At 33.6% G+C, this 24,871-nt stretch overlaps 1 protein-coding gene across 2 annotated transcripts in view; it reads right to left on the bottom strand.

Moving 5' to 3' along the window:
- LOC139810442 (pikachurin) overlaps nucleotides 1-24,871 on the bottom strand; it is a 99,953-nt gene that overhangs the window by 60,389 nt on the left and 14,693 nt on the right. For both annotated transcript variants that reach the window (XM_071773994.1, XM_071773993.1), the window contains 3 exons: nucleotides 23,004-23,120; nucleotides 6,573-6,811; nucleotides 4,034-4,295 (listed from right to left, as the gene is read on the bottom strand). In XM_071773994.1, coding sequence (XP_071630095.1) covers nucleotides 4,034-4,295; nucleotides 6,573-6,811; nucleotides 23,004-23,120 — 618 coding nt within the window. The remainder of the gene's footprint in view (nucleotides 1-4,033; nucleotides 4,296-6,572; nucleotides 6,812-23,003; nucleotides 23,121-24,871) is intronic.

The raw sequence follows: 24,871 nt of genomic DNA, 5'->3' as shown, positions 1-24,871 counted from the left end.
GGATGATGCGGAATTACCGAGCTGCACTTTGTAATATTAAAAGTCCGGATAATGTATCACTATTAAAATGTAGCAGCCTGAAGTTACGTCTCGACGGCACCTGCTAGTAAATTTTTGTTTCCGTGCTAAGCCGTCGGAGATACTATTTTCGCGTTTTAAATAGTACAAGAAATTGCAGTTTATTCTTATATACATTTTACGTATCTCGCATTCACATTAATTTTTGAATAATGCCTGAAATTTATCATTATTAAACATTTCGCGTTCTGCCAGACCCCATTGTTTTGCCGATCTTAATGCTGCGATGCGTGATTTATTACGAGCGAATATTCCTGATGTAATTAATTGCGGTATATGTATATTTACAGACGTAATTATTATTACTTATGCTTGACATTTAATTCATTTGTGGCTTTCTTCTAGTTAAAAACTAGAAGAAAGATATGTAATTTAATCCTGCTGGATTCCTTTTTATTTATGACAATTTTGGAATATTAGAGTATGCATCTTGCAGACATATACTTTTTTATGGAATATTTTTTATCTATTTTTATTTTTACGTAAGTGACTATAAGTAAATATGAAATTCAGTTGGATACAACAGTTAAAATATAAGGTCTAATATATATTTTAATTGAGTCACTTTATATATAAAAACGTGTTATACGTTCGTAACAAACACGTTCTGGAGTTTATTTTTGTTACACTGATTATATCGTATCTGCACTATATAACGTCACGCCTCTTTTTGCTCCTGCCTGATGGTCAATATTTTTAACGCACAAATATTCGTATAGCTTGGATTTCTTGTCGAGAACGAACGTACTCGCATTCGGAAGAATAAATATTTATATGTATAAACGGGAACGGAGAGCGTGGTGTGCAGTGGGCGTCGTTGATAAAATAAATTAAGCTCGTTAGATCTTGCTCAGAGAATCAACGGGGACGACTCGGTTTGCAGGTCGCGTTTGCTTTAAACCTTCGCAAGCGGAATTAACTGGCAGGCAACGCCCACCTCGTGGTTTTACCCCAAGCCGCTCAGCGAGGCTTAATTTGACCACGCCGAATAACAAGGTGGCGAATAATCCTGTACTAGGTCAATATAAAACAAGCCTCCTGTAACATGATGCATTCAGAGCACAATGTAAAGTATCGTTCGCAAAATGCCTGTCGTGGACGTTTGATCCGTGCACCTGTCGTGAAAAGTAACATATACAGTTATCTATATAATAGGACGTAACGAGACGGACAACGAGAGAAAAGCAACAGTACAAATATTAATAAATATAGATAATACATAAACCAATTCTATAACGGTCTCTTTAAATTATTTTCTCATATAATAAATAATTTTCTTATTTAGTCAGTAGAATGCTATTCAAAATATTTAGCATCAGTTATTATAAATTAATATATTAGTCAACCTAAATAGGGCACTTTTAAAAATATGTGCAAACATGATGTTATTTATAGTTATTAGTGTATAGCTTTTTTAATATTTTATTTTAATTGTGCTGTTGATGATTGATAATCATTAATTTTATTATTATTATAATTTTTATTATATAATTTTATTTCCACTATGCTAGTTAAATTTCTAACGTTTACTTGTACTACACAGAAGCGTTATTGACTTGTGTAAATAAACGCGGAACACTCTTAGTAGAGGTAGAAGCGAAAGCATGAAGCGAACGCATAAAGCGAAAGGATATCCGACATTTCGTATGAATAATCTTTTGCTTTTACTACAAAGCATTTGCTTTCTGTTGTGTACTTGTAAGCACCATCATTCTCGGAACTAGCATCAATAACGCAGCCACACAGAATGTACAGGATTACAATATACAAATCAGACTCTTTACCATTCATACATTTTCACAGAATTTTCTGTAATTCTTCAATCACGTAACAATAAATTAACTTCAAATATAAGCAAACAGTGATAATATCTTTATGCATTTTTGATAACCCTTTGATAAATAAAAGCGAAAACGGATACGTTGCCCGTGCATGTATTTATTCGCTTTATGACCTATTTCTTTTAATAATGCGTTGTATAATACCTAACTATATTTTATATGCATGACATTTCAAAATAATTTTATCATTTAATCCACGAAAAATTCTAATATATTTTACATCACGTCTTTTTTTTAGTTATCACGTCGTGGATGAAAAAAATCGATCTAAATAAAATTTAATGCGGCTACCGTTAATTAAAAATCAGATTGCTATGAGATATGGTTTAATCATTTTAGGTAAGCGATTGCAGCTCGTCGTGAGAACTAGATGAATGTTTGCCATATCATAATTCTTGCATCGATCCGCCTCATATACGGAAACTGCACGATAAAACACTCAAATATTGAGGCGTAAAACATACTTCAAACTACGAACCATCGGTCTCTTCTCGCAATTTTTCTGCCGCTTAATCCTATGCAATCCCATGATGCAATATAAACCACTCTGCAAGATTAAACCGAATATCGAGTAGTTTAATCCGTACATTTCGAACGTTTATAGCGTTGGAAATAAAGACCGATACATAGTCGATAAGACAAAGAAGATATGTTTTATTCGTTATTCGGTTACGAAGATAATCTTTATTTCTCGCAGTTAGTTAAACGAAACTTTTCTAAAATTGATATTCAGCTATCCGAGATCTTGAAACTACGTGTTGTCTCGTTTGAGCTTTGTTAGCCAATATTGATAAATTGATCCGATTATTGGTTTGGTATTGATAACGTTGAAATAAATATCAACTTTTTTTTTAAATAAGTATCGGTATTTGATTCGTTTGGAAATCGCAAGTATTGGAAGCTGTTAATATTAATGAAGGATTATATCGTTACCTACTAAAGCATTATCTTGACGGTTTGTAATATGTTTATAATAACCATATCGAATTACGATAAGAAGGAGAGGAAATAACGAGAACAATTCTTGTATCTTATGCTTGCGAAAACTCGAGACAGATTTATGCGTCAGAAACTTTGTTTCGGTCCGGCTGTTATTTCTCTTGCGACTCTAGGGGAAGTATATTATTCTAGCCAACTGTATTTAATTATTCTTTGTTTCTACATGTCAAATAGCAGAGTTTATGTCACATTTTAACGATAATAAACTAGTTTTGTTAACAGAAGACCATTTACGTGAACTTAAATTGGCAGGAACGTTCGTGTGTAATCCTCATCATCCTCTCGATGTTATGATTCAAGATGGCTGATAGCATGATGATGAACTTCTACTCGTGTGTACGCCATCGGCAATTTACATTTCCGTGACGCGGTGACGGGTCTCCAAAGATCGTTGAGAGCGTTTAACGTTATTCGCCGGACATCGCGCGCGCGTGCACCGCAGCGGGCATCTCAAAGGGTTAAAAGTTTGAGATTACCAAGAGCGTTCCGCACATCGAGTTTCCTGGGAGTTTCCGTAAAGCAACCAGGTGCAAACAGATCTGATCGCCTCGAATGCACGGGAACTCCCGGGAGCTCGAGGCGAAAACAGCTAGTATACACTCGAATCTTTCGACTTAGATGCCGTAAGTTTTGTAGCGGAGCGGAACAAAGCGGACGGAGGGGCGACCGATAATGAGCAAGTTTTCAATTCTTCGTACCTCATCGGCTGCAGGACCGCCCCTCGAGCTTCAGTTTACTTTCGCGAAGAGAATCACTCGTCGACATCTCGCGTCAATCTCGCTTGTTTATCGAGCTTAATTTCGGAATGTATGTATTTCATTTCGCCTAACATTGTCCGAGGACAATGGATGAAAGATTGCGCGCGACATTTGATAGTATTATCTACTTTCTGGTCTCTTGTGGAAATATAGATTTTGGAGAAATGAGTTTCGCGCGCGCGAAGCAAAAAATTATAATGAAATAAGTGTCGACAAGTTTCGCACCTTTTCTTTTCTACGTCACAGCGTTGTAAATGCAAATTTGTTATTTAACTCTGAGGCGAAAATTCTCGTATATATTATTCATGGAATAGATAAGAAAGAAAATTGGGAGATAAGGTAAAAAATATCACTCACCGAGCTGACAACGATCTCCACCTCTTCCGAGAGGACACTGGCATCTCTGTCTGAACGTTCCTTGCTTTCGTCTGAGGTTCACGTTATTGCCCTCGAGATCCACGGCTCCGTCGTCTTCGTCTTCGATCACCACATCGACTTCATCTCCGCGAGATTGCTCGATATAACAATTTCCAGCCGGTCCGCAGTCCAAGGAACACGCTGGCTCAGTGCTCACGATGCTCTCCATTGTGGATGGCAGTTTTTGCTCCAGATTTGGGCCCTGAACATCCACAGGAACAAGAAATGTCATCACCGGTCTGATATTGGATTGCACGTATAAAAATTAGGGTTTAACGTTGAAAGTGAACTATATAAGCCAAAGAGAGGAGACCAATTTTCTATGTGCCTATTTACGTTGAATTTAGAAGATCCATTTAGAATTAGTCGAAACAATTGGGAATTTTTACCTATTTATTTTTAACCACTCTCTTTTAACACATGTCATTAGATTGTTAAATTACGCTTCTCAATTACATTATTTGAAAATATTCACAATACCGCATTTAACACAGTGTCAAGTACCACATTTATCATAATTATCCTATCTGCATCAACAAGCAGTAATTTTCCCGCAGGGATGACTGATCCGCACAGTCATTTGGGCTTAGCAAACCCACGAACCCGAGCTCAATATACTGCGGACACTCATATTCATCCATACATTACACACAAGCACACACATCCGCGCATTTATGAGTGATACTGATGCAATGAATAATTGGAGGAAAGTAAAAGCAAAAGATATCTTAGAAAAAAGAAAAATAATTAGAGACTAGCTGATGTATATGTGTTAAAAAATGTTATAATATTAAATCCATAATTCGTGAAGCATAAATGTCACACACACATGCCAACTTATACTTTAAATAAGAATAATTCTAGACAAGATTGATATATTTGATATATATGAATAAAAAGTAAGTTAAAGAAAGTTCTGTGAAAGCGTTTTTCGCATAGTTTCGAGCATAACAAAGTGAGAAAAAACTAAATATGAGTTTAGTAAACAGCCAAAAAGAAGAGAATATTTATGGTTGACTTTCTGACATCCGCCTCATCACTTATTGATCCCTCTGCTCGCTGTTGTCGATTCAGGGCCAAGAAATTTTCAGAAATAATGGGGTAGCCTGCTGCATGTTAAGAAAGCTGCAGCGGATGTGAAGTACCTGTTGCGCGACTCATGTTTTTTATTTGAGGAGACTTTTGAATAAAGATTGGCCTACTGGCCTAGAAGCTGCGAATCTCATGCTTAATGCCAAGGCTTGCGAAATATTAAATTTGTTTACTCGTTTGGAGTGGAAAACCACCCAATGAAGGATTGAACTCACATTATATCGGTTTTATCAAACAGTTAATTTGATGTCATCAAAATTTCTGTGTCAATTCAATTTTATTAAATTTATATAATAATGTCCCATGTAATCAATCACAATGTTAATATTCATTTGCAATAATTTCGGTTAATTTCTATCAGTTGATGTACATTTTACATTTTGATAAAATTACAATATTGTCTTATATTGACATTTACCTGTATTTCACCCTTAATTTAATTTTGCTGTCATTGCGACAAAAATAAACTTTTCAATATTTAAAAAATAAAATACGATTGCACAACGTAAAAAGTACAAAGTGTTACGTCAGATCTTTTAGCATCAACAATCAGTCGGATCGAATCCTTAATCCCGTCATACAAAACTTTACGTTTTAGATGTATCGGGTATATTAATTCGATACTCAAAGGAAGATTCCTCAGTTGAGAACATTCTGAGCACAAGCTCGATTTCACGTAATCTCTATTTCTATACCTCGCACATAGACACGCATACCCATTTACGTCCCTTTACGGAATGTTCTATTCTGGAGTGCTTAACCCGAAGACAATGTTCGATCGATTCTCTCCATTTAGAGCGAATGGTGATGGCACGTGGACACATCGATCAATTAAATCTTTGCAGTTAGTGTGAATTCTTGCGATATTGATTATAATTCCTATGAACAGTATTGAATATTTGCTCTGAATCAATAGAACTAAGTTTGAATTCGTATTTACCCGTCAATTAGTCAAATCTCAAAGCATATATACCGATATATTTGGCACAGCAATTGTGTTTAAATTTTACTTTATCTCTTGTTTTGTTTTAAGATAAATTGATCTTATCTCAATTATATTAATTATATAATAATTAATTATATTAATAATATATTCTCATTTATATATTCTCAATTATATATTATATTATATAATTATATATTTCATTGTACATGACAATAATAGGATTACTAAAACATTTACGTTAACATCACGGACGTACTAAAATAGTAATAAAATAGTAGCTGTCCCGACATTGTCCTGTACTTTTATCATAGATCAAAGACCTTAGATTTTTCACCGAATACCCCTCTGGAATCCAACATAACAAATGGTCGTAGAACAACATGCAAACACTTACGGAGTAATACGACAAGCTAACCCGGGAAATATGGCGAATAATGTTACCTGAGACGTGGCGCGCAGCTCGATTCGATCCGCGCCGTTCACCTCGTTTATCTTCGTCGCGTTCACGGTGGAATTCTCGGCTGGGGCATCCAGATGTATCGTGAAGGTGGCACCACGCATATAAAGGATGTCTTCGACCGCATCCTCGTCATCCGCGTTGTCCGCATTTGCCTCGTCGCTCTCGGCCTCGTCAACGAGGTCGCCGAGCTCGCTCGTCGATGGCGATGTCGAGTTGAGTTCTGCAACGGAATAGCCGTTCATTCTGTTAGAAAAACTGTCGGGCACAAGCTTGAAATATCGAATAAGCCGTGAGATAATACTGTTGTCTGCTAGAATCGTTTTTACAGAAAATTGACATCGACAAATTATCGAATTCGTGATTTTTTTTATTGTTGCCTCCTTTTCAAGGAGGTTGCCCTATTTCAATTAATTCTCGTTGTGTGCGCATGTTATCGCAGGAATTATATTTTCTGACAGTTTTACGGTGCACGGTACAATAAATGTGTAGCACAATATTATTTTTGTTGATATTATAATTTTCCCTTAAATATTGAAAATTTTGTTATGAACAAATGAGCGTGTGCTGTGCGTCATCAATTATTATCTCTAAATTTGCCAAAAATGTAATAAATTTAACCTTCGTCTATTTAAATGAATTATTGAGATATTTAAAATTCTGAAATAAAATCCAAATAAATCAAATGTGCTTAAAAAAGCTATCAAACGAAAAAACGAAAAAACTTATACAAATAATTATGAACTTAACAAAAGACGGTTATCAATTTTTACGCCATCTCGAGTTCAATCTTTAAATCACTTTATCTAGCTATCAAAACCAGACGCAACTAATTATTCATTACAGTGTACCGCGAATATGCAATTTTTCCCTCCCATTTGATAACAAATTGCTTTATTAATTAAAAAAAAAAGTAGAATACTAACGAATCTTAGCTTTCGTCATCTTGCTTCTAAAATAACTTAAAATAACTTAACGCGGCATAGTTGAATGAGCCATTGAAATTGGTATAATTTTGCTGTACTTACGCAAATAAATGAAACGCGACAATCGGTACAAGTTTTGCTTTACGTGGTAATATCAGAAATTGAGTTCATCGAAGTTATAAAGGAGAAGACAAATGTTATGGTATATATATCTAATTATACGTAATGGACGCGGTGTAGACTACAGTAAAATCAATTTAGCAATATCAGAATCTTATAAAATATTAAAACGGGGTCTCTCTGCTATTATAACACATTTTCTCTTCCACAAATTTCAATCTTTATATGAGTACGCGATGCATTCGCTAAGGATCCCCACGAACTGTTGCACAGCACGACCAGTTCACTGCACATGCAACTGGCACGACGGAGGCAGTAGTGGCGGCCGTATCGAGGTGAAGGGTCGTTAAGAACTTATCCGTTGGTCACACATGAGTTTCCACGTGTACAGTACACACGAGTAGTTATAGCGGCAGAGTAGTGGATATAGAACTCCTCGAGTTCCTTGAACGCTGACCGAAACTCGCTTACATCGTCTATGTTATCATAGATAGGAATGGAGAAACGAGAGGAGAGAGAGGGGAGAGAGAGAAAGAGGGGTGAAAGGGTGAGAAGGTGAGAGGGTGTGTGTGTGTGTGTGTGCGTGAGAGAGAGAGAGAGAGAGAGAGAGAGAGAGGGAGAGAGAGACAGCGAGGACCAAAGCCCAGCATTGGATCGCTCGGGGCAAGCTCGCGATACCGAAGTTCGGAGCGCTTACGCTTGCAGGTCACCTTGTCGGTGTAAGCCGCGCACAACTACGTGCGCCGCATCGGAAATTCGTGTATAGCGTTAATTTGGTTATTACCGGGCTTGCGGAATAATAACGCCGGCCAACGAACGCGACCAGCGAGGGCGGTGTCGGTAGTATCGAAAGTCACCGCCGCGAAACGAGAGATGTATAGCGTATAGAGATCGATGCCACCGGGATAACACGGGGTTTCGGACTTCGTATTGGATTTCGTTTTTGGGGAGAATTTATTTTGCGCCGACCGCTGCGAACTGTGTTGCGCTCCGCACACCGTGTTTTCGGAGCAAAAAGCGATAGGTGATCCTGCGGAAACTTGAAACACTCGGTCAGTAACTTCCTGAATATGTAACGTAATATTTTTCATGAATAAAACCGACGAGTTTGCCACCATCTTTGACAGTTCACGAACTGATCGAAAGGTGTTACGACCCATTAACACTTGTATTAAAAAACCGCTCCTTTCAAAATTTCTTGAAAAATTGTATACATACATGATACACAGAAAAATTTGGAGTCATAATTTTGGAGCGCAACTAGCTGTTCTTAATATCATTTCGAAGATATATCGTTTCAAATGTTATCGCTTTGGTATTTCGAGTTTTCTTTCTCAATTCTTTTAAACAATTGCCGATCTACAAATAATATTAAAAGTAATAATAATCAATTATTCACAATATAGATACATTCGATATATAAGTTTTTGATAGCTCCAGTTCAGATATAGATTATTATTTGTGTAAATACCGCAATGGCGTTTGCAAACAATTGAATATAGCAATTACACTCAATAGTAACTACTTCGACCAAAAGCTACCGACTTCGAGAGGACACTTGACTATTTCTTTTCAACGAGGTTTTCTTGTGTATCAAGGCTTCTGCCGTGGTACTTGTCAGTGGATCAAGTGGCGGGCGAGCTCCGGCATTTAATCCCCGGGCATTTAAAATTTAATGGGCCTGTCGTATACGCGAAGCTTCCAGGTGGATGCCTCTTGAACTTGCTCAAATTCAAAGGCCTTTGACGCCAGCCATTTTTATTCAAATGACGCCTGATAGACCTTAATTGAAGCTAATCTCAATTTTATCGATTCATAAAACACACTGTGCGCTGAAACATAGACGTACGCAATGCAAAGGTGCAATATCTTCGACAATATAAAAGTAAAAATATAAGAAATGCTGTTTGGATAACGATTTTAAATGCATATAATTTATATTAGCTGTTTTTATGTATTTTATAATATTAAATTAGTTTTCTACCTTACATTTATTTAAATTCTCTTTCTGTAATTTTAATTAAGATTAACACAATTTATTGGATATAATTTAAATTAAAAACTGTGACGGAAGTCTTATATTTTAATCGCGACACGGTTATTTCTGATATTACAAGTCATATAAGTTTTTGAAACTGTGATAAAATATTTTTAATAATATACAATATCTTTTCTGCGAATTATATATTATCACAAATAAACTGTAACTAAAAATAGTTGCTTACAAAAATTATTAACAAAATTATATTGATAAAGTTTGTAACATTAAAATGTTATAACGCGAATGGATGACCTACATATACACGCGCGCGCATTACAGTACTAAAATAGAATCTATCGCGAGAACCCACTTTAATAGTCGCGATATCTCGCGATAAGCAAGATTCTGCAATATATTTTCAAGTTATATTAAGAACGACATGTCAGTCACTTATAGTGATACATTTACATTTTTAAGAAGATATTTGTCCACGCTAAGAAAGACTACAATTAAATTATTAGAATAAATTGGATTTGTTATATCGTGACTAACCAAACTTATAACAGTCAGATCTTATTACTACGAGAATGTCAGTCCAATTAGAAATTACAATCCTGGATTTGCACGGTGCAAAAATCGTCGGCGAAATGTTGATTTTCGCGAATCAAGGTTGAAACGGCTCTTGAATTCAAAATGAAGCTCGAAATGCATTTCGAGCATTACGCCTTGCAACACGGAAGGAAGCAAAATTGCACATAGCTGCTCACGGTGTGCGACGTTGGTATCCACCATATTTAAAAAGCCTTAAGAGTCCGAGGGCGAGGTAGTGGGCAGTCGTTGGATTATTCCTGAAACTTCGACAATTCCGATCGGAACGCGTTTACAGAGTCGATTTAGAAAAGATGTTCGTAGTGAAGCGCGTTTCAAGGATGGCCGTAATAGCGTTATTAAAGAAATGGCCGATCAGAACGATCAAAAAACCGTCGATGTTACGGCTAGCGAACGAACGAACGGATAGATCAAAGAATTATTAGCAGTCAATATTACTGTCGATGACTGCTATATTATGTTCGTAGGATCGCACATTTTAACAGACTATAGCATCGTAAATAGACGTAAAGTTCAACCCTACGTCCGAGGTTTAAGGCAAATGTTACACAGAAAGTATTTTTTAAATTTTTATTTTTTTTTATTTTTATACTTGACACTGGGGGTGTTTTATGAAATATATCTCTGCAGTAATTTCTTGCTCAGAATTAATCAACAAGATTAGACAGAACAACTTCACAAATTTTCTTTTAGCATTTAAATCTTTATCGAAATTTATAGATATAAATTTAAATATTAATAAAATTAATGTATTACTTGAATTTATGCAGTGTTTATATATATATATATATATATATTTATATATATATATATATATGTATAGATGTTTGTGAATTTTTTTATGAGTTTTCTAAATACTTTAACGTAGGGAAAATAGCGTCGAACGCAACAGACTCACGTATGTACTGGAAAGGTATACCCGTATACATACGGAAGCTTAAATGTTAATGAAATTATTTTATTATTTAAATTTGTGCAGTGTTCATTTATACGAGAATACTTGGTACCTATATAAAAAATATCAAAGACATGTTCTATACAATTAATTTCTAAATAATTATTATGACGTAATAGAGCAATAAACGGGATCATAGTAGCATTCAAAAATTACGGGAAACGATTTTTTTTTTTTACAATATTATTTGGTGTCATTTTGACACCATGGGACCTACAGTTTATAACGCCGATTCCGAACGGCTTTTTTATTTTTTTGTATTTTGTATTTTTTTTTATGTTCATAAGGCGTTCTTGGTGAGAGCCGGTATTCATAATCGGATCTTATCTCGGTCTTAAATATAAGATCTGACTATGAATACCGAGCGGTGTCATTCCAACAAAAGCTGCTTTTATATATATCATTGTTTGTCGTATTTTAAATACGAGAAACGCCAGCTAGCGGATCCCATCTAGCGGATGATTCGACATCCGCATACATAGACCTTATAGATATGGACTGAGACAATACATAGCAGACGGCTGTCCGGAGTAAGTTGGAGAGAGAAACATACTTTTCAGTACTCCTCTTTCTTAAAGTCAGGATCGTCTCTCCTCGTGTGCAGAGTGTGTGCCGCACACTCGGAAATAGCAAGAGGATTACTTAAAACATATTTCACATAAGTGCTTCACAATTATATTCTCAATGTTAAGCAAAAGTGTACTGGTTGGAAAATTTCGAAATAGAAACGCGTGAAATTATTTATAAGTAACGGAATAACACATGCGACAGAACCGCAAGTAACTTTTATTTCACAGAAATCTCGAGAAATTATTAATTTATAAGCAGCGGAATAGCGCATATATATATACGACTGAACTACAAATTACTTTTAACGAGTTTTAACATATTTATTGTTAAGCATATTACCAGAGTTGAGTATGAATATACGATGTTGAAGAAAAGAAAGAAGGTTAATAGGGGCGTTTTTTTGGCTTCCACAGGATCTTCAAAAACAATTTCTTGTTTTGTATTGTATGATCATTAGGAATATAAAAAATTACTATATTAGAAATGAGAAAAAAACTTGATCCAGTATCACTAAGTAGGTATAAAAGCAACTGGAAATATTAATCAGACTCAAATTTCTGTCGATTTTAATAAGATTATTTTATTATTATTGCCATAAATAATCTATTTTTAGTTTTCGAGGAAATCGCAAATTTTGATTATATGTATATTGTGATCTAGGGTTCGCAAATATTTGGCATCTGCTTGAATAATACCACATTTGTTATACAATAATATCGTTAATGAATTGCATACATACCCACGCGCGATGGAAAGCTAATATTAGTATACATGTTTGAATCGGCATAACAACGAGCATTAATCAAATCGTACAGTTCATCATACTTGATATAAATAGATAAATGAATATAGACCATCGAAACCAGACAAGTATCAGGAAACACAATTTATTAATTCTTTCTTACGACTCTCATAAAATAAAATTAAGACGCTGATATTTTAATAGATACTAAAATTAATTAATAATATTTTAAATTAGATATTAAAGGCAGCGTAATGTAATTACGTACATGTCATTTTTGATATAACTGAAATAAATAAATTGATTTGAATTTCTGGTAATAAATTTTAATTTTACTGTAAAAATTGTGACTACAGAGTTTAACGTTATTTAATTTTAATTTAATATTATATTTTAAATTGAATCTAGCGCAAATTTTTTGAAATAAGCTGTTAATTCACAAGCTGTTAAATTTTGTAATAAGTATTTATATCCACTTTGCTATCGCCGAGTCATAAATATTTCTAGTTCTAGCGAAATAGTACAGTAGCGTACTACATCATTGTCTATTTCGCAAATATTCCTCATGTTCCTCGGGAAATCCCTTGGAAATTGTGTTAATCCCAGCAATACTCTTACCGATCTGTCATATGTGAATTTTCACGACCTAAGTTTCTGAAAAAACTTCATTAATACTCGAACTTTTGATCACTTTATGCTCTGATTAAGAGAACTTTCAGAAAGTCAATTTTATAAAATGATACATTTTATCTCTCTCCACTTTTCTACTAAAAAAAACTCGTTATTTATTTTTCGGTTATCATGCTATATCTTATTATTCTGTATCTTTTATAAGAACATTTCGCTTGAAAATGAATCTTAGTACATGAAAATATATTGTTGTCGCTTTTAAAAATTGCTATGATGGCATTTTAAACACATTAGCTTGAAACGTGTGAAAAATTACTAATATAGGGTAAACTCGGGTAAGATGGCCATAAATACAATTTTATATTGTTTAATAAGTTTTGTAGTCGATGAATTGCTAATTGCTAATTCATTATTTCTGTATTAATTATATAAAACAGCGATATCATAAATTAAGTATTTAATTATTTACTTAAAACTTTTTTCTTTTCAATATAGAATACTCGTTTTAACTGTATATACAATATATTATGTACACGCGCTTCGTAATAAGGATCACAGATTTTTTTAAATTGTTTGTTAAAGTAAAAGTCGAAAGAAGCTCTAGGCATCTTTAGAATTTTATATGATATACATATTTTTTTAATTAAAAGATAGGATAAGACGGCTGAATTTTATATGATATGTAGTTTCTTAATCAAAAGAAGAGGTAAATTTTATTTTTTAAATAAACGTTAAACATACACAACGATAATAATCCATATATCGAAATTGATTTGTGCGAATGCAAGAAACAGAATATTGAACATGAAATTATTTTATAAAATATTTCGGATTGATAAGAAATCAGTTAGCGCGAAGCTTTGATGTTTATTTTTATGACGTATAGCGCACTGCATACCTAAGATCGTCTGTCGTCGTCGTGCTATTATTCGCACAATAACTCTTTATCAAAAGAAATATGTTGCGCGAAATATGTATTCCAAGTAAAAGAGAATCAATAAAGTGAAAGAGTATAAAAATTGTATTTTTTAATTGTTTTGTGATTTTTTTTCTGGACAATAATTTTTTCAACGTTTCTCACATTTTAAACGTCTTGTCAATATGAATATTATTTTCTTTCATATTGAATATTCTTACATAAAATAATACGAAATAATTTAAAGGATAATAAAACAGAGGAAGTAAACGCTGAGTCGAGCGGAACAAATTACGGAAAATTTATTACTTAATGTGTATATTTCGTTTAATAATACTTCGCAAGGCATTTGATATGTATTGTGCACGTAACATTTGAATTTCAATTATTTATATATTTTCAAACAGTTTATTGAGTCATAATTAGCCAGTAATTCAGTTTTATAAATCACATTGCTTAGAATGATATGATTATAAATATATTATAATAATTAACGTAAAAAGTAAATTTAAATCATTAAAGTAAAAATAACGTTTTGGGACGATAACAAGTCGGTTGGCACGCGGTCTTGGTATTTGTTCCCCCTCCCCTGACATACCACGCGCTATTGTGTGGCCCGGCGCGGCGCGGCACTCGGGCCTCGGGCGTGGGGGTCACCGTATCGTTGTATTACTCCTCAACACGCGATCGCGGCAGGTAGCAAAAGATAATAAACGCTGTAATATCTTACGATTATTACAATAAATGATTATTAGTCCGCGTGATTAACGACTCGTAAGTGTATGAAAACGACAATTCTTTATCGAAGTGTATATTTCGACTTATTCTTACGTATGGATGTATGCTTTTATGGAAAGATAGACGATAAATATTGTAAATTATCGTTTCGTGATATCAACAGGTACAGGCAATAATTATTTTTTGAAAATTATAAATAAAAATCATAAAAAGTCATGAAAAAAATCTGCTCATCCTCTAAAAGTTAATGCTTATTGTTAGATCCCAATTTTTCTCGTACGGTGCATTAATCTTTTCGTCTTTTAAATTATAATGTACTTCCTATTTTTCGACCCAGAGCACAATGTAATTCTCGGATTAAGTGATACAGCTAACGATGCAATATGTTGATTTATTTATTTATAATCATTTTGTGATTCAATGAACTAAAGATTCGGCATTTTTTTACGCATTAAGTATTTCACGGCGACGCGGAACTTGACACATACAATTTAATTAAATAGTTTACAACAGTGAATAAACTGACATATGTTTGATATTTATTTTTAAAGGTGAACCAATAATTATATGGTTTTTTTACTTTCTCTTTCTTTAGATACTTCTTTGACGAGGCGGAAGGACCTAATACCTTGAAGATGTAAAAAAGTAAAAACCCAACGACGCGGACGGAGGTGCTAACGTACCCATCGTCAATTTCGTTAAACAAATTGCAGCCGGTTTGTTGCGTCGCGTCGCACGATAATTTCGCGCGGGAGTGTCGTTCGTAGTAATTGAACTAAAAGACTTTTCTTAAGGCCATTCGATTGACGTCCTAATTCGAACCGGCGCGCGCGGTGGTCGCACTTCCGATATACCTGATGAAATAAAGCATTATTGAGGCGTTGCCCGCGCAATGTCCTCACGCCAAGTGCATCGTGGCGGCTACAATGTTCATAATATGTGTGTTCGCGGGGCTTAAGTAACTTTAATGAATTGCTGACAAATCGAAGAACGTGTTCTGTCCAATAGTCTGGTCCTAATCAGCAAGAGTTTGATCGATTGATTTGAATCCATCGCTTCTTTTGTCTACCAATTATTCTATTCATCATTTACGTTTACGGTGTCGTCACATAAATTGTGTACAAAGCTGGTTTTGCCAGCTTAGCTGGCGGTTTAGCGCGTTGAGAAGTTCCATTTCCTGGATTGTCTGGCATTGGCAATGGATATACCTTCTCTCTCATTACGTCTGATCTGATTTGTGATATTGTAGCATACCATTCTGGTACGCTGGTTTCTCATTTGAATCACGGTTAATTAATATATGGTCGAGTCAGTTCTAGATGTGATTTTTGCACGAGACAAAAGTTGTCGGATTCAATTCGATTAAAGTTATCATCTCGTCGATTCGAAGTGCAAACTCGTCTAACAGAATATGATAGCTTATCATAGGCTTAACGGGTATAAACGGGAGTGTCACGTGAAAGACTTGTACAATATAGATAATTAGTTCGTGCGCAGATTGTAGTTATTCGCAAGTGTTTTTCGCGAGTGAGTGCAACGTGAAGAGGAGATCTGACAATTCACCATTCTGAGAGGAGGAGGAGACCTAGGAGAGGCATCGGGCATCGGCGCGGCGGAGCAACCGTGAGTATAACTTCTTACCTACATAAAATTAATCTTTACATGTTTTCTCGTTTATTCAAATCGTTTTATTTTGCTCGTGTAAAAATAATTATTAGAGAAAAATGAATAATCCAAATTTTGTAAAAGTTTATTCTTTCGAAGATTATTTTCGGAAAATATATAATTATTTTAATATTGTAACTATCTACTATATCTACTAACTAATTGAAAGACAAATGAAAAATCTGACGCGCGTAAGAATTATCTTTTGAAACATTGATCATCTTGAACACGGTTTTAATTATTTGAATCTTATGTTTGTGTTACAGAATCATCGTAGCTACGTGGCTGATAACTCCGCCCGTTGCACATCAGATCGGTGAGTGATGAATTTTTTATATTGGGGTAACGAACCTATGAAATCTGTGAAATTAGGTGTGATTTATTTATTAGTACTCACGTAAAGGTATATATGTAAAAATAAACGAATACGACTTTTCACTGGTCCGTTGCCCTAAAATGGATCGCCTAAAAGAGATTAGCGGCAATTAAATAAAATGTATTTAATTAATGTTTGTTTTTATGTTTCTTATAAAAACAACTTTTATTTTAATATCGAGAAATAAACATACGGAAAAGTATTAAATTAAAATTTTGTGTTTAAAAAACTTAATATAACTTTTATTAATAAAAAAATTTATTAAATAAACATGTAAAGAGATTTCCGCTGCAGAACCAAAATTAAATCCGGGTTTTCTTGAATTAACTCGGATTCCCAGAAGTAATGGTTTTGGTATGAATTGGCGACATCCACTATAAATGTTTGAAGAGTTACGAAATTAATTAGGGGGGACATTATGAGAAAAAAGTTTATTTTTTTTAATAAATGTTTCCTTATTAATTACTTATTATTCTAGAATTAATATTAGCTTTGCCTTACGTTGCCTTACTTTGAACAGACAGTAGCGGAAACATATTAGGTATAGAAACAATAATTGCTTATAAAATAAAAAAGCGAAGAAATAGAAAAAAGATAAAAAGAGCAAAAAATTCATAATTTAACGTTATTTTGACAAATAATGCAAACACAAATGAGTATATTTTATTCTTAAATTTGTAGTTTTTTATAGGAAACCATTTTTGAGCACCTATCTGCTCATAATATCAAAACTGTTTATATTGTCTTATAATAAAATATAGACGCAAATTTATAAAAGAGCTTTATGATTTTTTGTTAACTAATTGCATGAATGTAATTAAAATGCGCGAATATATTTATTTGCACATGTAACAAGCTTTAATATACCAGCGCATACATTTCGTTTTTAAATATATGTACTTGTTTGTAACCACTTTTTGGTAACAATTATTCCATCTATGCATTTTTCAGTAAAAAAATATATGTTTTAATAATGGGTATGTATTTTAATTATAAGAGAAAAATAGAAAGAGAGAGAGGGGGAAGAGAAGAGAAAAGACAATCTACTAAAGTACATTTTTAACAACAAATTTTTAATATTACATGCAAATTATATAATTATTTGTCTTTATAAAAATATAAATTGTTGGTTAATTATTCCATAAACAAAATTTAGTTTAGTTAGATTTATAAAAATTAAGTTTATCTTTTTTATATGTATATAATAATACTGAATTATACTGAATACTGATTTTTGAACGGTTTTAGGTTTGTTTTATAACTGAAATGAAATTTACATTAATTTATTGCCATCTGTTTTTTTCTCTTAAATTTTTATGTTCTGACATAAATTTGTAAAGTATTAAATAAAATAAGTGAAAAATAAATCGGGTGGAGTAATTAATTTTCTGTCTTTTCTATTAAAATCAAAGGTAAACATTTATTCTTGATTTGTTAATCTCATATTAATTTTATTCCTTTTAAAATGTAAAAATTTGGCACAAAATGATAGTGGATTAATTGAAAACATGTTTTAAAGAAATGGAGAGACCAATTATTATTATTTCTCTATGATTAGATTTTAATTTTCTTTATTCTATGTGAAAAATAGAGGAAGGGAAGAGAGTGGAAGAAAGAGAAAAAGTGAGAGAGGGGAATTAATCGTCAATCAGTCAGTATTTATCTTTCCACGTTTTTAGCGGATAATCTGATTAGTAATTAGCAATCACTTATCGATTCCATATAATTTCGTTACTTATAATATAGTTTAATGAATACTCTGGGATATCTATTATCATATCATCAATACTTATTTATTTATGTTTATTTAAGTATTTAGTTAATTACTTGCAATCAGTAATTTAAATATAAATCAGGAATTAATATTTAAATTAATATCTAAAAAATAACATTAGGTAATGAAGTTAGATAGTAAAATTAGATGAGTAATTTTTTACTATAACAATTATTTTTTTTGTGATCGCTTATTGTATAATATATTGTTTAATATATGAGGAAATAATCGATCCTTTACAGGCGATCAAATAAAGTTTATGATATTCTTGGCCAATCACTACCACGATAATGACGAACTTGTCACTTGACGAAATCGATTGTTGATAATTCTTATATTCCAGAATACAAACTTTTCTCGTGTCTCATTAAAAGAAAAGTATAAATAATTTATTTTTTTGATAAAATCATCAATATTGAATTTGGATCTTATATACATATATTTAACATTTAATTTTTAATTTGATTGCTCATTGATTATGCTATAAATAGAATAAGGCTTTTCGTGGAATGTACAGGAAAAAATTGATAAACGTGAAATGAGAAACAAAAATAAAATCCGAAATAAAACAAAACCTAAGTAAAATAGTTCAGTAGCAAGATATCCAATTAATTTAAGCTGCAAATTATCGTAGATAGCTATCTTCGCGAAGTCATTGACGGAGCAAATCGTCAAGATGCCGATCTAGCAAAAGTTATTAGCAAGATTACCGAAATTCGTGTTCGCAGAAATGCCGAGGTAGATCTCTGAGAATTTGACCTAACTGGTTTACCTCTGGTAAAACTCTTGTGAAGTTAAGAATTACATTTAGTGGTAAAATCAATGGAACAATCGAGTTCGTGGAATCTACGGCATTGGAAGAAGGTAAAGCAGAATTAGTGCAATGTAGGAGGAACAATCTGGATACGTGCCGAAAGTATAGCAACAGAGGAAGAAGCATCTATGTTAATGTTACCATTCCATTCGATGAAAAAGAACTAGATAAATTCGTGCGAGAAGAGCTTGCCAGATTAGACATTAAAATTGATAACGGAGTCGGTGTAATAAAAATTATCGAACCTGTGGAGATGGAAGATGTTGAGATTCTGTCATTCCCGGATTTTAAAGAAAGGAACCAGGAACAAGAAGAAATCGACTTATTCGATTTACCACGGGCGACGGTCGCCAGATTGAAAGTCAGAATCAAGGATAGAATCAATATAAGAATCAGATTCACAGACTCTGCCGTACTGAAGGGAGCACAATTAGCGCAAGACAGTGGGATCGATTTGGATTCGTGGCAGCGGAGAAGGAAGTATTCACAATGGCGGTACCATCAGATTCAACGCGCGAGAGCTGTAGAAAGAAATAAAAGATGTCGGAGTTTTACCAGCCGCGAAATTAAATCCAGAAGAGAGATCCGAGCGGAGGAACGAGGATGCAACATTCATGTTAGTTAGATTGCACGATTAGATTCGGCGAACAACGGATAGAGGAAATCGCGTAGTTAAAATTCGACGGAGTTGAATTTATTGTGTTATCCGATGAAATGTTCCTAATAGATACGTAGTAAACGATAATAACAGTGGAATTCATAATGATTGTCGTTCAATAGTTAAAATAAAACGAAGCTAGGACAAATTTATTCTCCAATATGGCACATAAAATACAAAATTGAAATACAGTTTCATTCCATAGTAATTGATGTTTTAGAACAGTTAAATTCGAAACGGACACAAGTTCTCTTTTCGAGCTGCATTAATTGTGCAATATTTCTGTAAAAAAACGAAGCCGTTATCAATCATTAACTGCGAGTTATGCTTCGCGTAACATGATAAGTCAGGAATAAACGTGTTACAAGTAATATAATTTCTTTTTTGCGATTCTCACCCGCGCGCATTCTAATTTTAGTAATTAACGATCGTTATAGTTTTGCGGATTCATTTGTTCTCACGTAATTTTTTACCGATTGTTTCAATCTATGCAACTGTGCTCTCAAAAATAAGACTTTTGATAGACAAGTCGAAATGCAGTGTGTTTTATATAAAAGTTATATTCTTTTTTCTCAAGTTCTTAAAAAGGTGGTTTACGTGAATCATAAGGGAAAACTTTGGTCGTGAGTGTACCGAGATAAGCATTCTGATCGTGGACAGGCTGTAATAATGGAATTCCGCGAACAATCAATCGGAAAGCAATTAACGGAGGCGATCGTCGGCGAACTTCCCACCAAATTTCCTGTCGCGTTCGCTCGTGAGAAAAACGTCTATTGGGTAAATGGAACCGCGTAATTTTGTTGCAACAGTTGCACCGAGTTGCATACTGTAGGTCAGTTATGGTGTCGCACATGGCGTGATTAAAATGTGTGAGTGCAATTAAAACGCAGAAATTATTTTAACATTTTATATTCTTTCTAAAATATAATTATTTTCTTTCTCTATTTAAAGCAAAAATGCGCGAAAATATAGCATAAAAGATAACAAGGAATATTAACTATGCACTTTCCATATTCTGAGAAAGTACAAGAGCAACCCTTGTATCTATTTGTTAAAATAAAAAATGATCATTATATACTTTATACGTTATTTATTTTGCTTGAATGCCACGCATCGATTATATTACGTGTCACATTTATGATAACGTGATGCTTAGTTCGAGACACTTGTGCCGTGACACACAAAAACCCTTACATAAGATTAAACTAGCGATAAATCATAGCTGTCCCCAAAAATCTTTGTGATTTATGGATAATTTTAACGTATTTTTCTTTCACAATGCCTTCTCTCCGTATTTCATAAGCCCGACGCGAAATGTATTCCGCGCAATTCCACGTGAAATGAGATATTACCTTTAATACGGGCATGGCACTGTAAACAGCTTGAACTTGAGATTGTCGAGATAAATTTGCAACCAGCGCGCGAGTTTTTTACCTCGTAATTTTTTGATGACGCGATAAATAAATTTCACACGTAATACAAGTTATATTATTACTTTTACGGACATTATAAAGTAATAGAAAATCTCGATAAAAAATTACAATGTCTAATTCATTTTTTCTTTATTTTCTGATGATTGCATGACTGAAATGTATAAAAAATATCAAATGATGTTTCTATAAAATTAATTTATAAATAATTTATTTATGACGTAATAGAGCAATAAACGGGATCATAGTTAGCATTCAAAAATTACGGGAAACGATTTTTTTTTTTTGTGTATTTTTCTTTACAATATTATTCGGTGTCATTTTGACACCATGGGACCTACAGTTTATAACGCCGATTCCGAACGGCTTTTTTTTTTTTTTTTCTTTTCTTTTTTTTGTTGATAAGGTTCTCGGACGGGCCGGTATTCATAATCGGATCTTATTTTGGTCTTAAATATAAGATCTGACTATGAATACCGACAAGCTGTCATTCCAACAAGCTGCTTTTATATACCATCGTTCGTATTTTAAATACGAGAAACTCCAGCTAGCGGATGTCATCTAGCGGATGATTCGACATTCGCATACATAGACCTTATAGATATGGACTGAGACAATACATAGCAGACGCCTGTCCGGAGTAAGTTAGAGAGAGAAACATACTTTTCAGTACTCCTCTTTCTTAAGTGAAAGTGTTGGACATATAAAGACTAAATTATATTATTACTAATGTAGAATATAATAAAAAGGGAATATATTTTTAATATATTTTATCAATTCATACAATCGAATGCGAGTAATGACATATAAAAAAACTAATTTATTTAAAATAGCTGTTAAGGAATTCATTTCGTTTGCTTTTGACAATTTTATATGACTGCACCAAGAAAAAGAGCTTACAATTTACAACTTAAGCTTACTGTTATAGAACGTAATGCGGTTTTATAATAATAAAAAGCAAAAATTAAAATAAAAGAGAAAAGTGTTCTCAGAAAGTTTAATCCAGATATTATAAGAAATAAATCAAGAATATTTCAAAAATTACCTGGAGAACAAAGCCTGATCGAAAGCCCAAATAATTTTATTAAAAAGGAGCTATTGTGCTATAAGACCTTTAAATTTAATTGTATTCTATAAAGTTAGAGAGAGATTATCGTAAAGCTAAAAAAAACTATAAAAACTCGCGAAACATATTTTTAAAACTTTCGAACTTTCGATGGATTTCCAACCTAGTAAAACTGCAATGGTGTTATCAAAAAAATATTACCCCAGCAATTCAAAGATAATAACAGTTCGCTTTTGAAGGATACTTCTGCAACAAAACTCTCTGGGAATCGAGCGAGAGATTCAACAGCAGTGAGAGAGCGGCGCTTCGGAAACAATACGCGCGTCGCATCAAAAAGTTTTGCCGGGATGGCACAACGCAAAATTTTATTAGGGAAATCAAAGATGTCGCCCGCCATGAATGCGAATTGCAAAGCGGGATAAGGATTGAATCGAGTCACACTCACCGGCGCAGCTGTATCCATTTTTATGAAGTATGTAGCCGTCCCTGCAGTCGCACTCGTACATGCCGTCGTGGAGTTCGTAGCAGAGCTGCTCGCAGGGCGATCCGTGCCCGCATCTTCCTGAAACACGGTAGGGAAACGGGGATGTGAGTAAGTTATGCGTGCCGAGGGAATTCGAGGTGGCGCGAAGTGGCGAACAAAGGGAGAAACATCGAAATAGACGGCGGCGATGAGTTGCAAACGCAACTGTTCGCGCATTCTCCGTTCCCACCCCTAATAGCATATATTTACACAGCTTGGACATATTTTGTAAAAGATCGATCCGTATAAAAATTTTGATATAGATATAATCTCTTATACCTTTATTTTTATCCTTAGGATATTCTTGTACAATCCGTATACGTCATACAGATGTGAATTTACAGTAACGAAAATTTTTAGATATATGTATATGTATGTAGGGTAGAGCGGGGTCAAAAGTAACACGGGACGAAAGTAACAACTCAAATATCTATAGCTATAGTTATAGCTCATAGATATAGCTCATAAGATATAGCTCATAGATATAGCTTATAGTTATAGCTTGTTCAGCTTCATCCGTTAACCAACAGACGCATGCGCATCTATGCCTATAACTATAGATATTTGAGTTGTTACTTTCGACCCCGCTCTACCCTACATACCTATGTAATACCTATAATGGATCTATTCCCCTTTTGCAAAAATAGCTTTGCAAAAGCATCCAGATAACGAGCTTCTTATCAGTTATCTAATCTGCAGATCTAAAGTCTCGATTTGTAATGCAAATTCGCATTTGTCTGGTATTTTCGTTCTAAATTTTCGCGAGAACAGATAAAGATGATTTTTATCGCATTAGTTAACTCTGAGACAGGATACCGGTCAAATATGCAGCAGTAAAAAAAAGACGATATGCAACTTCTCTAAATAATTTTCCAACAGAAGTAATAAATTGATTATATTTGCTTTCGCCTTTTGGCATATATTTCACAAATTTTGTAGAGTTTTGCGCTAATATTTTACTAGCAGCTCTATTTTGATACATTTTTTTGTCAACACATCGCATTAATACCGAGGCGTAAAAAGAAGTTGTATAAAATTCGCGATGAGAAAAAGGACTATATATGTTACGACATATACAGGCAACTAAATGCCATCGAGACAACCGCAGCGTAAAACTATTTTCTCGCGAATTTATTTTGTTATTTAATCCAACAACCAACAAATTTACAAAAAATATTATAGTGAAATATTAAATCGTGACAGGTGTACAAAACGTAATATTCAGAATTACAGCGTCGTAATTAGTTTTTCATTATGCTGAGTAACACGAAGGATTAAATCAATCTTGTATATGACATAAGAATTCTTTCGAAATAAATGTTGAGTATAAACTTATGTTTATGATATAATTGAAGTGTCAACAACAATAACGAATCTAAATAACTTAGTGCAATGATATGTATTGCAAAATCTAATATTTTGCAATATATATTTTTAAATATTGGATTTTATAATATTTTAATACTTTTTATATAATTGTTCTCTCTCTCTCATTCTCTTTCTCTCTCTCTCTCACACACACACACACACACACACACACACACATTTTGTTTTTATTTAATATATTCATAAATATACGAGCAGTTGTTAAACTACATGTATTTAGCAAGTTGTACGTAAAAACAATTCAACAATTAACATTCGTTCAGTGTGACCGACCGATACGATTAAAAATTTCAGTGCTGACGTTTTATGTCATGTAATCGTCGTTGCAACGCTGAAATTTACTGCAAATATTTTACGACTAGCAATAAATTAATCAGTTTCACTGTTGCAATGTACGCTGACAG

Source organism: Temnothorax longispinosus, chromosome 3, assembly GCF_030848805.1.
Source record: "Temnothorax longispinosus isolate EJ_2023e chromosome 3, Tlon_JGU_v1, whole genome shotgun sequence".
NCBI lineage: Eukaryota > Metazoa > Arthropoda > Insecta > Hymenoptera > Formicidae > Temnothorax > Temnothorax longispinosus.
The sequence above is the reverse complement of the archived record's forward strand: the minus strand, read 5'-3'. Positions and strand labels throughout refer to the sequence as shown.